Genomic DNA, 12,087 nt, shown 5'->3' on the forward strand with positions numbered 1-12,087 from the left:
CGAATTTGCACCTTGTGTTCTGATTACATCCCGGAATTTAAAGGCTGCTGTTCCACTGCATGTGCCAGATTGCTGGCCTTTTCTCTAACTGGTTTGACGGGTTTGACATGGATGTCATCAGCCTTGTTATTAAATCTGTCACTCCGTGTATCACACTGGTTCCTGGGTTTGAGGTGGAGGTTTAGCTGAGAGGTTATTTTGTTTCTTTAATTCTCTTTTGGACCATTGTCTGTGTTTTTATTTCTTCTGTTGGCTCCTGATGATCAGGTAAATATTTTCTTTTACTTTCCGATGTTTTCATAAAAATGTTTGTTTGTCATTTGTCTCCTCCATCTGATCGTCGTAGTATTATGGATTGTTCTTGTGGATATGAGTGTGACAATAATGGAAGGGGTTCAAACTGCACATCACACATTGTTATTAACTGGATGATTCAGGCAGTGATGTGTTTGTTCAGAAAATCAGGCACGGAGATGAATATGCTCACACAGATTTCACCGCTGTCCAATCAGAGCACTCATCTGGTCTCCCTCTGTTTTTTCCGGGGAGCTGTTTGAGAATGAGCTGTGGTGGTTTGCGAGCAGGTTTAAAACTGATATTTTTAAATCCTATCTGAAGTACTTCCTGTCTACTGGTGTTTGGACTCTTAGACAGTAGGCGTGTCCACAGAGAGAAGCACGGTGATGGTTTTAATGTGGGCTGTGTTCAGTCCGACATTATAATGCAGGAAAATGTTTGTGATTTTGACCATTCACAGCCGAGGATATTGCAAATGTTCTGTTTTGACTGTTGGTCACATTTTAAAGAAAAAGTTAATATTTTCTCTTTCTTATATGTTGTTACAGTTTGCTCTGACACTTTTTAATGCATAAAAAAAACTAAACTCAACTTACAACTCAAGTCAGACAACACTGGTACAGTCATAGAAATGCAAATTAAAACAAACAGTGATTAGTACATTTACTGTTATTTCATTGCAGACTGTATCAATCCAAAGTATTTCATGTTTTTCCCCCCTCAGGTCAACTTCATTTGTTTGTGTACACCCATTCCTGCATTTCAACCCTGCAACACATTCCAAAAAAAGCTAAAGCATTAGCATTTACCACTTTGTAATGTTGCCATTGTTTCTCACAACACTGAAAATAATGTTTTCCATTGAAGATAAGCAACAAAACATTACAATTGTTGTTTTTTGTCCCATTATTTCTGCATATACCTCATAAAGTGTGCAACAGTACAGGGTCATCGTTGCATTTATTTAAATATACACACACACCACACATTCTGTTTTGGGTAAAGGTCAGTGGACTGCAAGCAGGCCGGTCCACTGACCTTCCCCTCTTCTTCTGCAGCCATGCCTTTGTAATGTGCAGAATGTGGTTTTGCATTGTCTTGAAAAATGCATGGACATCTCTTGGAAAAGATGTTGTCTTGAAGGCAGCAAATGTTGCTCTAAAATCTTAATGTACTTTTCTGTATTAATGTGGCCATCATAGAAGTGTGACATGCCTTTGCCAAGGCCACTAACATAACCCCACACCATGACAGACCCTGGTTTTTGGACTTGTTGCTGATAACAGACTAGATGATCCTGCTTGTCTTTGGGCTGGAGCACAAGGTACCCATTTCTTCCAAAAAGATCTGCAATACTGACTCATGTGACCATAACACAGACATTGACTGTGTGATAGTTCAACCCTGATACCCCAGAGCCCACAGAAGTCAAAGCCATGACAGAGTCCTGGACAGAGTGAATCGTTTGACATTGTGCACTGTAGTGGGGAGAAATATGCAAATCCCTTCCACTTTTCTTTGAGGAACATAGTTCTTAAAATGTTTTTTAACCAGTTTTCTCTTGACAAATTGAATTGCCGTTGCTCCTCGAAAACTCAGCTTTTCGTCGCTACTGCTTTTGCACCAAATCGTGGTTACTGTCACATTTGATATGTGATATGTGACCTCTGTCACATGTTGATATGTGATATGTGACCTCTGCTGCACCTCATAGCACATTTCACCTTCAATTCAAATGCAGAGAAAAGCTCAAACCCCACTTCAGACCCACCTCAGATTATGCACCAAGATGCAGCCCAGTCTCACGCTTTTTTTGTGCCACCGTCATGAAATGAGTGACATTTTCATGACGCAGTTTTTGGTATTTCTATTCCTACCCCTTCTTATAACTCCAACCACAACCATAACGTAAGTCTCTTCCTTCCCCTAACCATAACCCCCCCCCCCCCCCATGTCACCCCGCATTTCATGCCCCCATCAAGAAATTAATTTGTGCCCCATCACAGAAACCTCCTCATTTTCGTGATGGTATCATGAACCATAGATTAATTAACTTTTCATAATGCCATTGGGAACTGCTGTGAAATCGGGTTCCACGGTGACACGTTCAGACTCCTCGACTCGACTCTCCTTACATTCTTCTCTACATTCTTGTCTTGTTTTAAGAATCAGTCGGGTGATTTCCACTTCTAACCCTGGTCACTTTCATGCTCTTTCAGACTGGATAAAAATTCCTCTCTTTTCTCTCTGCATCACTTTCTTTGAGACATCTGATTGGTTTTCTCCCAATTTAAATGCTTTGGAAGTCAATAAATTCAAATTTATTTATAAAGTCCTTTTAAATACAAAGTAATTTACATTTTAAAACACAGTTACCAGGCACATATGTAAAACAGTCAACACCCACACTACAGTGTGAATAAACCACAGGGCTTTCTGCTTGGTTCTGTCTGTTTCTATCTCAAAGGTTCTTGGTGGTGGGCGTTTCTCTCTCTGGCCACGCCCTTGTTCTGGTGCTTTCCACGCACACCTGTTAATTTGCAGCTCATCACCTGGGAAAGCTCACTGGGTGCACATAAGTTCACTGGGTGTTGTTGTTGCTTGCAGATTGATGCGCCTTGTGCCTTCTCTCCAGCTCTCATTCTTCTGATGTTTTTTGTACTTCTGTGTATTTTGGATTGCCTTTTTGTGTCTTTTTGTCTCTGCTATCCTCCTCACTAAAGCCTTTTACCAACCAGAGTTGTTTGTGTGAGCCTTGCATTTGTGTCCAAACGTTTTTGCCCAACCCGCCTGTCATTAATTCCCACTCACTTATTTGATTTCCTTTCATCTAAATCACGTCCCTTACTTGTGAGTCTTTCGCACAACACTAAACAAATGCCATCGTACAGTTTTTTTTCACAAGCCAAACAAATCCATTTCCCTTTTAAACCAAAGTGAATAAATGAACACATGGACCTCCCACAACCTGTGAGCCAAAATACACTAAAAACAATAAAGATTACCTTTACTTCTGAACAGGGCCAGTACTAGCCATTTGGGTGCCCTAAGCACAAATGCTTTGTGGTGCTCTCCCCCCCCGAAATGAACTCTTTATTTCCAAAATAACTTCTCAATACTCAATATGAAATTAATATTGAGTTATTATTTTAGTAATAATTTATTAATGTGTTGAAAACAGCTGAAAATAAATAATTTTGCATTAACAATGGCACCAAATGTGACAAAAAAATAAATATAAAATTTAAAATAAATACCACCACCATTATTTAAAAAAAAAAATTATTTGTGCAACCACAGTAGACTGAACATTGCACTGAACTTTGTAAACACAGAACAGAGTATTCAAGTATTTATCCTTGTAAACATACATGTGATAATGTGAAAATTTCTTCAGTAAGTAATATACATAATGTATATTACTTACTGAAGAAATTTGCACATATTAATCTCAACCTTGCACATCTGTCCAGAACGTGGTAGAGAGTCCAGCAGGCGTGGTGTTGGCGGGGGAGCAAAGGGGAGAAGTCAGAGCTTTTAAGTGCTGTGTGTCCACGACAGGGAGAGGAACAGGTGAAAGCACACCCACGCTAAAGAGACGAGCAACTCCCGGCCACTTTGTTGACCCCCAGCGGGACACCCGGCCGCGTGGACAGATGCATAATTTACGAACTGGATTACGCACAAGTTCTCCTCATAAGAATGAATTTTGGAGCGTAAAGTCTCCAAAATTCATTCTTATGAGGAGAACAGGGGTGCAGGTCTATCCTCGCGCAAACAGGAGTAGGAGTCAGATTTAGTCCCCGGGGGACAGGATCAGGCACTTTTGGGGGAGCTCGCTGCACTGGCTGATGGAGGAAACTGCGAGCTGGAGATGGGGGCTCTGCAGCCGCAGCGCAACACAAGGCAGCATGTGTCATGACTGCGCACCCACGCTGGCTCCTGTGGGTGACACCGACTAACAGTGTCTGGTGAGGTCATGGTCCAGCTCAAAGGGGCACATGGAGAGTGCTGAATGAGAATGGGAGGGAACTAAAAGGGTAAGAAAGGCGAGGATGCAAGGGAGGCAGGGAACGGGGGGGGGGGGGGGGGGGGAGGATGATGAGAACAGCTGTGACTGGCTGGTGAACTCAGCCACCCTCGACCCTGCAAAGAAATGACAGCCGCATTTTGCACCTGATTTTCCGGACTTCCTCGCGATCCTTAGCCACTGGTTACCGCCTGGCTGCTACAGTTCTCTGTGCTCCCTCCCGACATGATACTAGCCAAAACACAGCGCGATGACATCGCCTCTAAAATGTTTGGAAGGGAAGAAAATGCAATCCGATCTTCTTATTTATTTTTTAAAACGTTGAAAGTTTAAGCAGTTTCCCTTTACATGAGGAAAAACACGAAAGTCTCTTCGGTTTGTGCAAAAAAGAGAGAGAGGGAAAGAAGTCTGAGGTAGAAGAGGTGCAGAGATCATCACTTTGTGAAGAATAAAAGTTAAACAGGTGCACTGGAAAACGTGTTTACCCCAAATCACACTGACAGATGGAGTCCATATTAAAAACAAAAAAACCTCTGCTGCTTCTCTGTTCCATTCACAGGAGAGAACAGAGACAGGCGCATGTTTTTATCCACTTCTCTGATTAAGCTGATCCAGGAGCTTGATTATTATTATTATTATTATTTTTTTTTTTAATTTTTTTTTTTTTGCGGCACCAAAAAAATCAAACACCAATGGTGACCCCCCCCCACCCCGACATTTGGTGCCAATGCATGATGCGCAAACGACGGCACTACTTCTGAAGTATTTATTGTGTGTCGTTACAGAAACTCTTTATAAATAAAATAAAGTCACAGTCCTGTTACACCTGAGTATATTAAAAGCGGAGAGAAAAAGCTAGCTTAGCAGACCTTGCTAGCTGCCATTATTTAAAAAAAATAGAAGAAAAATGCCTTTAGCACAATCCGTTGTTACCGCTGCAGCTTCAGGTGTCGCAGTAAGTCTCCAGGCCCCTCTGCCTCAGCACCCAGCCCACCACCTGTTTGACCTGTTGCCCTGTAGACGGTGTTACAGGCCCATCAAATTCCACACTGCCAGAGTTCCAAGCAGTGTCTTCTCCTGTGCAAGCCACCCGTGACCCCCGATCACATACATACATTTACTTACCACAGACTCGAGGACCGTCCCTTTCTACCTCAGGATATGTAGCCGCTGTGACCTTTTAAGGTCACTGTCCAATTTCAGTGTCACTTGACACTTTAAATCCTGCCTCATCACGTCGCACTGCAATGAAAGACTCTTTTTAAATGTTTACACGTATTTTCTAACACAGCAGGGGTGGCGGCCAAGTGGTCAGTCCGCTTGGTTTCAGTGCGGAAGGCTCCTGGTTCAAATCCCACCCCTCCCACATTTCTCCATGTAATGTGGAGTTGCCAAGAAGGGCATCTGGCATAAAACCTATGCCAAATCAAAATACAAATCCACCTCGGATCTGCTGTGCAAACAAGGGAGCAGTCGAAGCGACTTACTTTACACATTTTTTTACATGCAAATCTGTATATTCCGCTTTTAGTATGTTTCTTTTTTGTACAGTTTTCAAACACTATTTTTAGAATGTCTTGTATATACTGTTTTGGGGGGTGGGGGGGGCACCTAAATTTTGTTGTACTTTACTGTGCAATGACAATAAAGCTTGATTCTGTGGTCCAAGGTCACAGACACAACAAACAAAAACAAACTACATATTGGTACCAAAGCTCGTATTCCACCGACCTTCCCGCTGTGCATTCTGAGGTCTTTTGGCTTCTACCATTTTATTTGAGGTCTCCACAGCAGGTTTGGTGCATTTCCATGGCCATGGTGGGCCTCAACCCACCCAAGATCTTATGTTGAGCAGAGTGTGTGAACCTTTTGTGCCAAAGTGATGCCCAGTAGAAGTTGGTTGAACATATTTTTATTTTTTACTATTTGGAATTCTCTTTCTTGTTCATCTTACCTGAAGACTGCATTCTGTTGCTGTTGCTGGTTTCAGTATATATATATATATATATATATATATATATATATATATATATATATATATATATATATATATATATATATATATATATATATATATATATATATATATATATATATATATATATATATATATATATATATATATTTTTTTTTTTTTTAAGAAGACTGCGTTCTGTTCCTGTTGCTGGTTTCAGTATAAATGGCAGCAGCGCTGTCACAGCATCATCTAGCTGTGGCTCTCAAAAAGGAAGTATAATCTGTTTTGCAGCTGTGATCTTTACAGTTACTGGCATCTTCACAAATTATTTTTTTGTAATGACTGGACTGACATATGGAAAGAACACGAGAAAGCAGAAATGACAGAAAGGTAGTCTGGCACTGGAAAGACTGGCTGTGGATGGTTATATAATGTGTGAAATAATGAGGAAGTCTGAGTGCACATGAAACTAAAAGCCCAAGGGACAGGAAATGCACATGCAACAGATGTCAGAATGAGAGGATGAGGAATCACTAACATCTTTCTTTCTTCAGAATATGAGTGATGGCAAAACTTGCTGGGTATTTCTGTGCATCTGCCAAATACAATATAGGTTAAATTGTTGATGACAGTTTCTTTGTAATGCCTTAAAAATACAGTCCAAAGGCTGGGATGGTGTCAAAGGTCATCTGGAGAGGGTTCTTTTTGATTTACCTCACATATGCCGACCATATTAAAAGTGCAGGCATACGCGGGCGTATGTCTAATACATTAATGCAACTGTCACACCTTGACGACTTAACCAGTGTATACTGACAGCCCTGTTTCCACTGAGTGGTTCGGGTCGATGCTGCACGGTGTTATACGTGTCGGAATGGTTAAGTCTGGCTTGGTTTGTGTTTCCACTGCAGGCAGAACCTTTTGTTTTGCAGGTGAAACACTTAAATACTGACAAGCACGGCATGGAGTGTCCACACGGTGTCGTGTGGCATCTCCACTCCACACAGAGGCAAAACTAAGTATTTTTAACGTTATTATATTAGGGACCGAGTGACAACGAACGAGGACCCCATTATAATCGCACTGTTTATTATTATTATTCTTGACACTTTTCAAGCTCCAATTTTGCCGTTTCCCATGCTCAAAAACTTACCAATCTTTGCAAAGTCGTTTGGCCAGATGCAAATTTGATATTTTGGCGGTCGTGCACATGCTCACAGTGAAATGGCGCCCCCCTACAAATTTTCAAAAGACTCACAAAATTCCTCTGAACGTTGTGGTGAAATGTCAACAGGAAGTTGGCCATTTTGATTTGAAGTTTTGATTTTGAGGTCATTTTTGCCATTTTTGGCCATTTCCACATTTCCAATCTTCTTCAAATGTAGCCCATATCATCATGACATGCTGATCAAAAGTTATCAGAAGATTTTCTGTAGGTCAAAAGGCACGGCTGCTAGGGTTTGTCAAACTTTGGCGAGCATTTTGGAGCACGGCGTTTCACTTCGAACGGCTGTCAGGCCCACAAACTTCATTGTAGATCCTTAAAACTTGTTGGACATGATGAAGGCTCCGCCCTGAACATCCCCATATTTTAACTTCCGACCTAACGCATATCGCCCCCGGTGGTAACAGGAAATGTCTTATTTATACTTTAATCGGTACTGATGTCACATAGTTAACCCATCAACTTCATTCCACTTCTAAAACATGCAGAACAAGTTGGTGAACATACATGATGATCACCATGATCTACGAGTAATGGCGTCCATGTAGTGGCGTGCCAAATATTGATCCTTCACCATGAAATTGCATTGTTCCTTTTGATGGCTTTAATTTTGTCATATCATCATGAAAATTGATACACAGGTCAAGAATGACGACCTCTTTCATGTGATAGGGGCGTTGGGTGCAGACAGTATTCACTGATGCCTGTGGTAAACAGACGTTCATGAATGAGGTGCTGTGATTCTTTCAACTTGTGATGTTTGCATCACAAGTGAGGGGGAGCCTCCGCTCACAGCAGAGACTTGAGCCAGCACCTAAAGACACCCAACCAATGGAATACACCTGCAACAGACCATGCTGATCCTGGATCAGCCCAGCCACACCAGGCGCTGCAACTCAACAATCTGATGGATGACCTCTAGCGCAGAAACCATGATCTGACAGAGCAACTGTGGCGCAAAGTGCCAGTGTCACAGAGGGACTTTTTTTTAGCCACAACAAGGAATTAAAGTATTTTCAGATGTCGTTTTCAAAAATCAGGCTTTATGTGGATACGTTTTTTGTCAGCCTGTGATGATGAATCCCACTGAGACAAACAAGTAAGACTTTATATGTACGCTGCATGTGATGGTTTCATATTTGAGACAATCTATTCCCATGAGTATTGCAGCCTTCAGCCAATCAATGGACAGTGTTAATGGGCGCATTTCGACTTCTGAGTAAAATGCAAGAAATGTGTCAACAATCACACAACGTACCGACAACATATGTCCCTCATGTACAGGATGTATGAGTCATATGCTGGCATGCACTGAAAATTTTCAGCATGCCCACCACATTGAACGCTGCACAAAGATCCAGCAGCAGCACTGTGGTGGGATCAGAGTCCATCACCAACTTCACAATAAATTTCATGAGGTGGATGCCTCAAGAATTAGAAAGCCTAAATTTCTAAGGAAAGCTTCAATTAAGCTTCATGTTGTTTTTGACTGTTTTTAAACAGTAAATTTTTTTCAATCATTGCAGGTGTCTGACCAGCTGTTTTCATGACAAAATTGTTACTAAATACAAGACACACTTTAATAATGTGTGAGAGGAAAAAAAAAAAAAAAAGGTGTTGGCCTCAGAAATGCTCAGACAGACAACCAACAGAGATTCGAGTTTGTCATGTGACACAGAGGAATGCTGGGAAATCCCATGTGACAGCATGTTGTTGTGTTTCTGTGAAGGTGTGAAGTCTGCTATGGATCAGTATGAGGACACAGAGAAGGGACCCCCGAAAACCGGTCTGTGTGGGGACCATGAGCTCCAGATTAAAGACCAAAGGTGAGACCAGGACCTGAAACTGAGTCGTTATTCACACTCAGAGCTCCCATCGCCACACCGTCATTATTTACACTCGGAGCTTCCATCGCGCCACACCGTCATTATTCACACTCGGAGCTCACATCGCCACACCGTCATTATTCATAGTCAGAGCTCACATCACAACACCGTCACTATTCACACTCTTGAGCTCACGTCACAACACCGTCATTATTCACACTCGGAGCTCACATCGCACTATTCACACTCGGAGATCATATCGCACTATTCACACTCGGAGATCACACCGTCATTATTCACACTCTGAGCTCACATCGCCACACCGTCATTATTCACACTCTGAGCTCACATCGCCACACCGTCATTATTCACACTCTGAGCTCACATCGCCACACCGTCATTATTCACACTCAGAGCTCACATCGCCACACCGTCACTATTCACACTCTGAGCTCACATCACAAAACCGTCACTATTCACACTCTGAGCTCACGTCACAACACCGTCACTATTCACACTCTGAGCTCACGTCACAACACCGTCACTATTCACACTCTGAGCTCATGTCACAACACCGTCACTATTCACACTCGGAGTTCACGTCACAACACCGTCACTATTCACACTCGGAGATCACACCGTCACTATTCACACTCGGAGATCACATCACAACACCGTCATTATTCACACTCAGAGCTCACATCGCCACACCATATTGCTGTTCACTAAGTATGTGATGTTTAGCCATGAACTCTTTTGTCCATAATTTTAGAAAATTGTGGTAACAGTGAGATTGGCCTGTAGATTGAAAACACGTTTATCACCAGATTTGAATAACTGCATCACTATTTTCATTTTAGAAGGAAATTTCCCTGTCAGTAATGACAAATTATAAATATACGTTAAAGGTTTAACAATACAATCAATGATATTTTTTTGCCAAAAACATATCAAAATCAGTTGATTTTTTTCCCCCCTTTTAATTCATGAACTATGACAATTATTTCAGTTTCATCTGTTTCTTTAATAAACATTGACTCCAGAAATGTTTTGCTGTTGTCCAAGGAATACATTTTAGGGGATACAATTGAATTTGCTAAATTTTTACTCACATTGACAGGATAATCATTGAAATGATTTGCTATAGTATTAGTGTTTTTCAAATAAGCTGGATAGTCTTTATTTAAAAGCTTCTAAATACCTTTAATGTTAGGTTTTTTTTCCAATAAATCACCGTAGTACTGTTTCTTACAAGTTCTCAAAATGTTACTTTGTTTTTGTATATCTTATATTTTCTTTCAGTTTCGTTAGTTCTAATTTTTTTAAACTGCTTGTACAATAAGATTTTCTTTTTACATGCTTTCTGAAGCCACTTTGTAATCCATGATTTATCAAAATTTCATTTATAACCAACATTTGACACAGCTGGGCAATGTTTATCGTATAAATTGGAAATAATAGAAATAAATGATTCGCATGATTTATCTATGTAAATGTCACACCGTTTTTGATGCATTAAATCCATTCTAAGATTTTTTTAATAGTTACATTTATTTTCCTTGTAAAATTTGTGGTTACGCTATAATCGTATTTATGAAATGATTCAAAAGCAGCAAAACCGGCAAATGATAACTGATGTCATTAATAAGTAATCCGCCATTAAATTCCCTACAGTAACATTTGTTAATATATTATCAATAAGTGTCGATGAATTTGTAGCTATCTTAGTTAATAATAATACATTTTATTTGGAGGCAACTTTCAAGTCACCCAAGGTCACCTTACAAAAAGTAAGTTTAAACAGATGGGTTTTGAGTTGGGACTTGAATGATGTGATGGAGTTTGATTGTCTTATGTGTGGAGGGAGGGAGTTACAGAGTCTGGGTGCTGAGCAGCATGGTAATGAGGCGTGAGGTGGGGATGGTAAGCAGTCCAGTAGAGGTTGAGTGGAGGGTGCGGGAGGGAGTGTACTCATGCAGGAGATCAGCGAGGTAGGTGGGGGCTAGGTTATGGAGAGCTTTGTAGGCGAGGAGGAGGGTTTTTATACTGTATGCTGTAATGTACAGGGAGCCAGTGAAGCTGGATGAGAACAGGAGTGATGTGATCAGATGATTTGTTGCGGGTGATGATCTGGGCAGCCGAGTTCTGGATGAGTTGCAGTCTGTTAATGAGTTTGTTAGGGAGTCCAGTGAGGAGGGCGTTACAGTAATCAATGCGAGATGTGACAAAGGAGTGAACCAGAATTTTGGTGCTGGATTGGGACAGGGATGGATGAATGTCTTCCAAGCAGGTGATGAGAGAGGTGGAAGGGATGGCAGCAGTGGGTTTGGAGGAGATGTAGACCTGTGTGTCATCGGCGTAGCAATGAAAATGGATCCCGTGGTGACGGAGGAGTGTGCCCACGGGGAGAAGGTAAATAATGAAAAGAAGTGGACCCAAGACTGACCCCTGAGGGAAATGCAGTGAAACACCTGAACACCCAGACATGTGCTTCCTTAATTGCATGAATTGTTGACGGTCGGTGAGGTATGATGTGAACCAGGAGAGTGCAGCACCAGTGATCCCAATGCCAGCCAGGCGGTCCAGGAGCAGTGGATGAGAGATGGTGTCGAATGCTGCGCTGAGGTCAAGTAGGATGAGGATGGTGAGTAGTCCGGAGTCAGCTGCACGGAGATCATTGGCAATTTTGATCAGGGCTGTTTCAGTGCTGTGGTTCGGACGGAAACCAGATTGGAAGGGTTCATAGAGGTTG

At 41.5% G+C, this 12,087-nt stretch overlaps 1 protein-coding gene across 1 annotated transcript in view; it reads left to right on the forward strand.

The window, feature by feature from the left end:
- Positions 1–142: 142 nt before the first annotated feature.
- The window catches only part of LOC117507616 (NACHT, LRR and PYD domains-containing protein 12-like), a 175,923-nt gene continuing 163,978 nt past the window's right edge, over positions 143–12,087 (forward strand). Inside the window, exons 1-2 of the mRNA XM_034167442.1 lie at positions 143–267; positions 9,239–9,335. Of these exons, the coding sequence (XP_034023333.1) occupies positions 9,253–9,335 (83 nt within the window). The 5' untranslated portion in view covers positions 143–267; positions 9,239–9,252. The remainder of the gene's footprint in view (positions 268–9,238; positions 9,336–12,087) is intronic.

The sequence above is a fragment of the Thalassophryne amazonica genome, chromosome 3 (assembly GCF_902500255.1).
Source record: "Thalassophryne amazonica chromosome 3, fThaAma1.1, whole genome shotgun sequence".
Lineage (NCBI taxonomy): Eukaryota > Metazoa > Chordata > Actinopteri > Batrachoidiformes > Batrachoididae > Thalassophryne > Thalassophryne amazonica.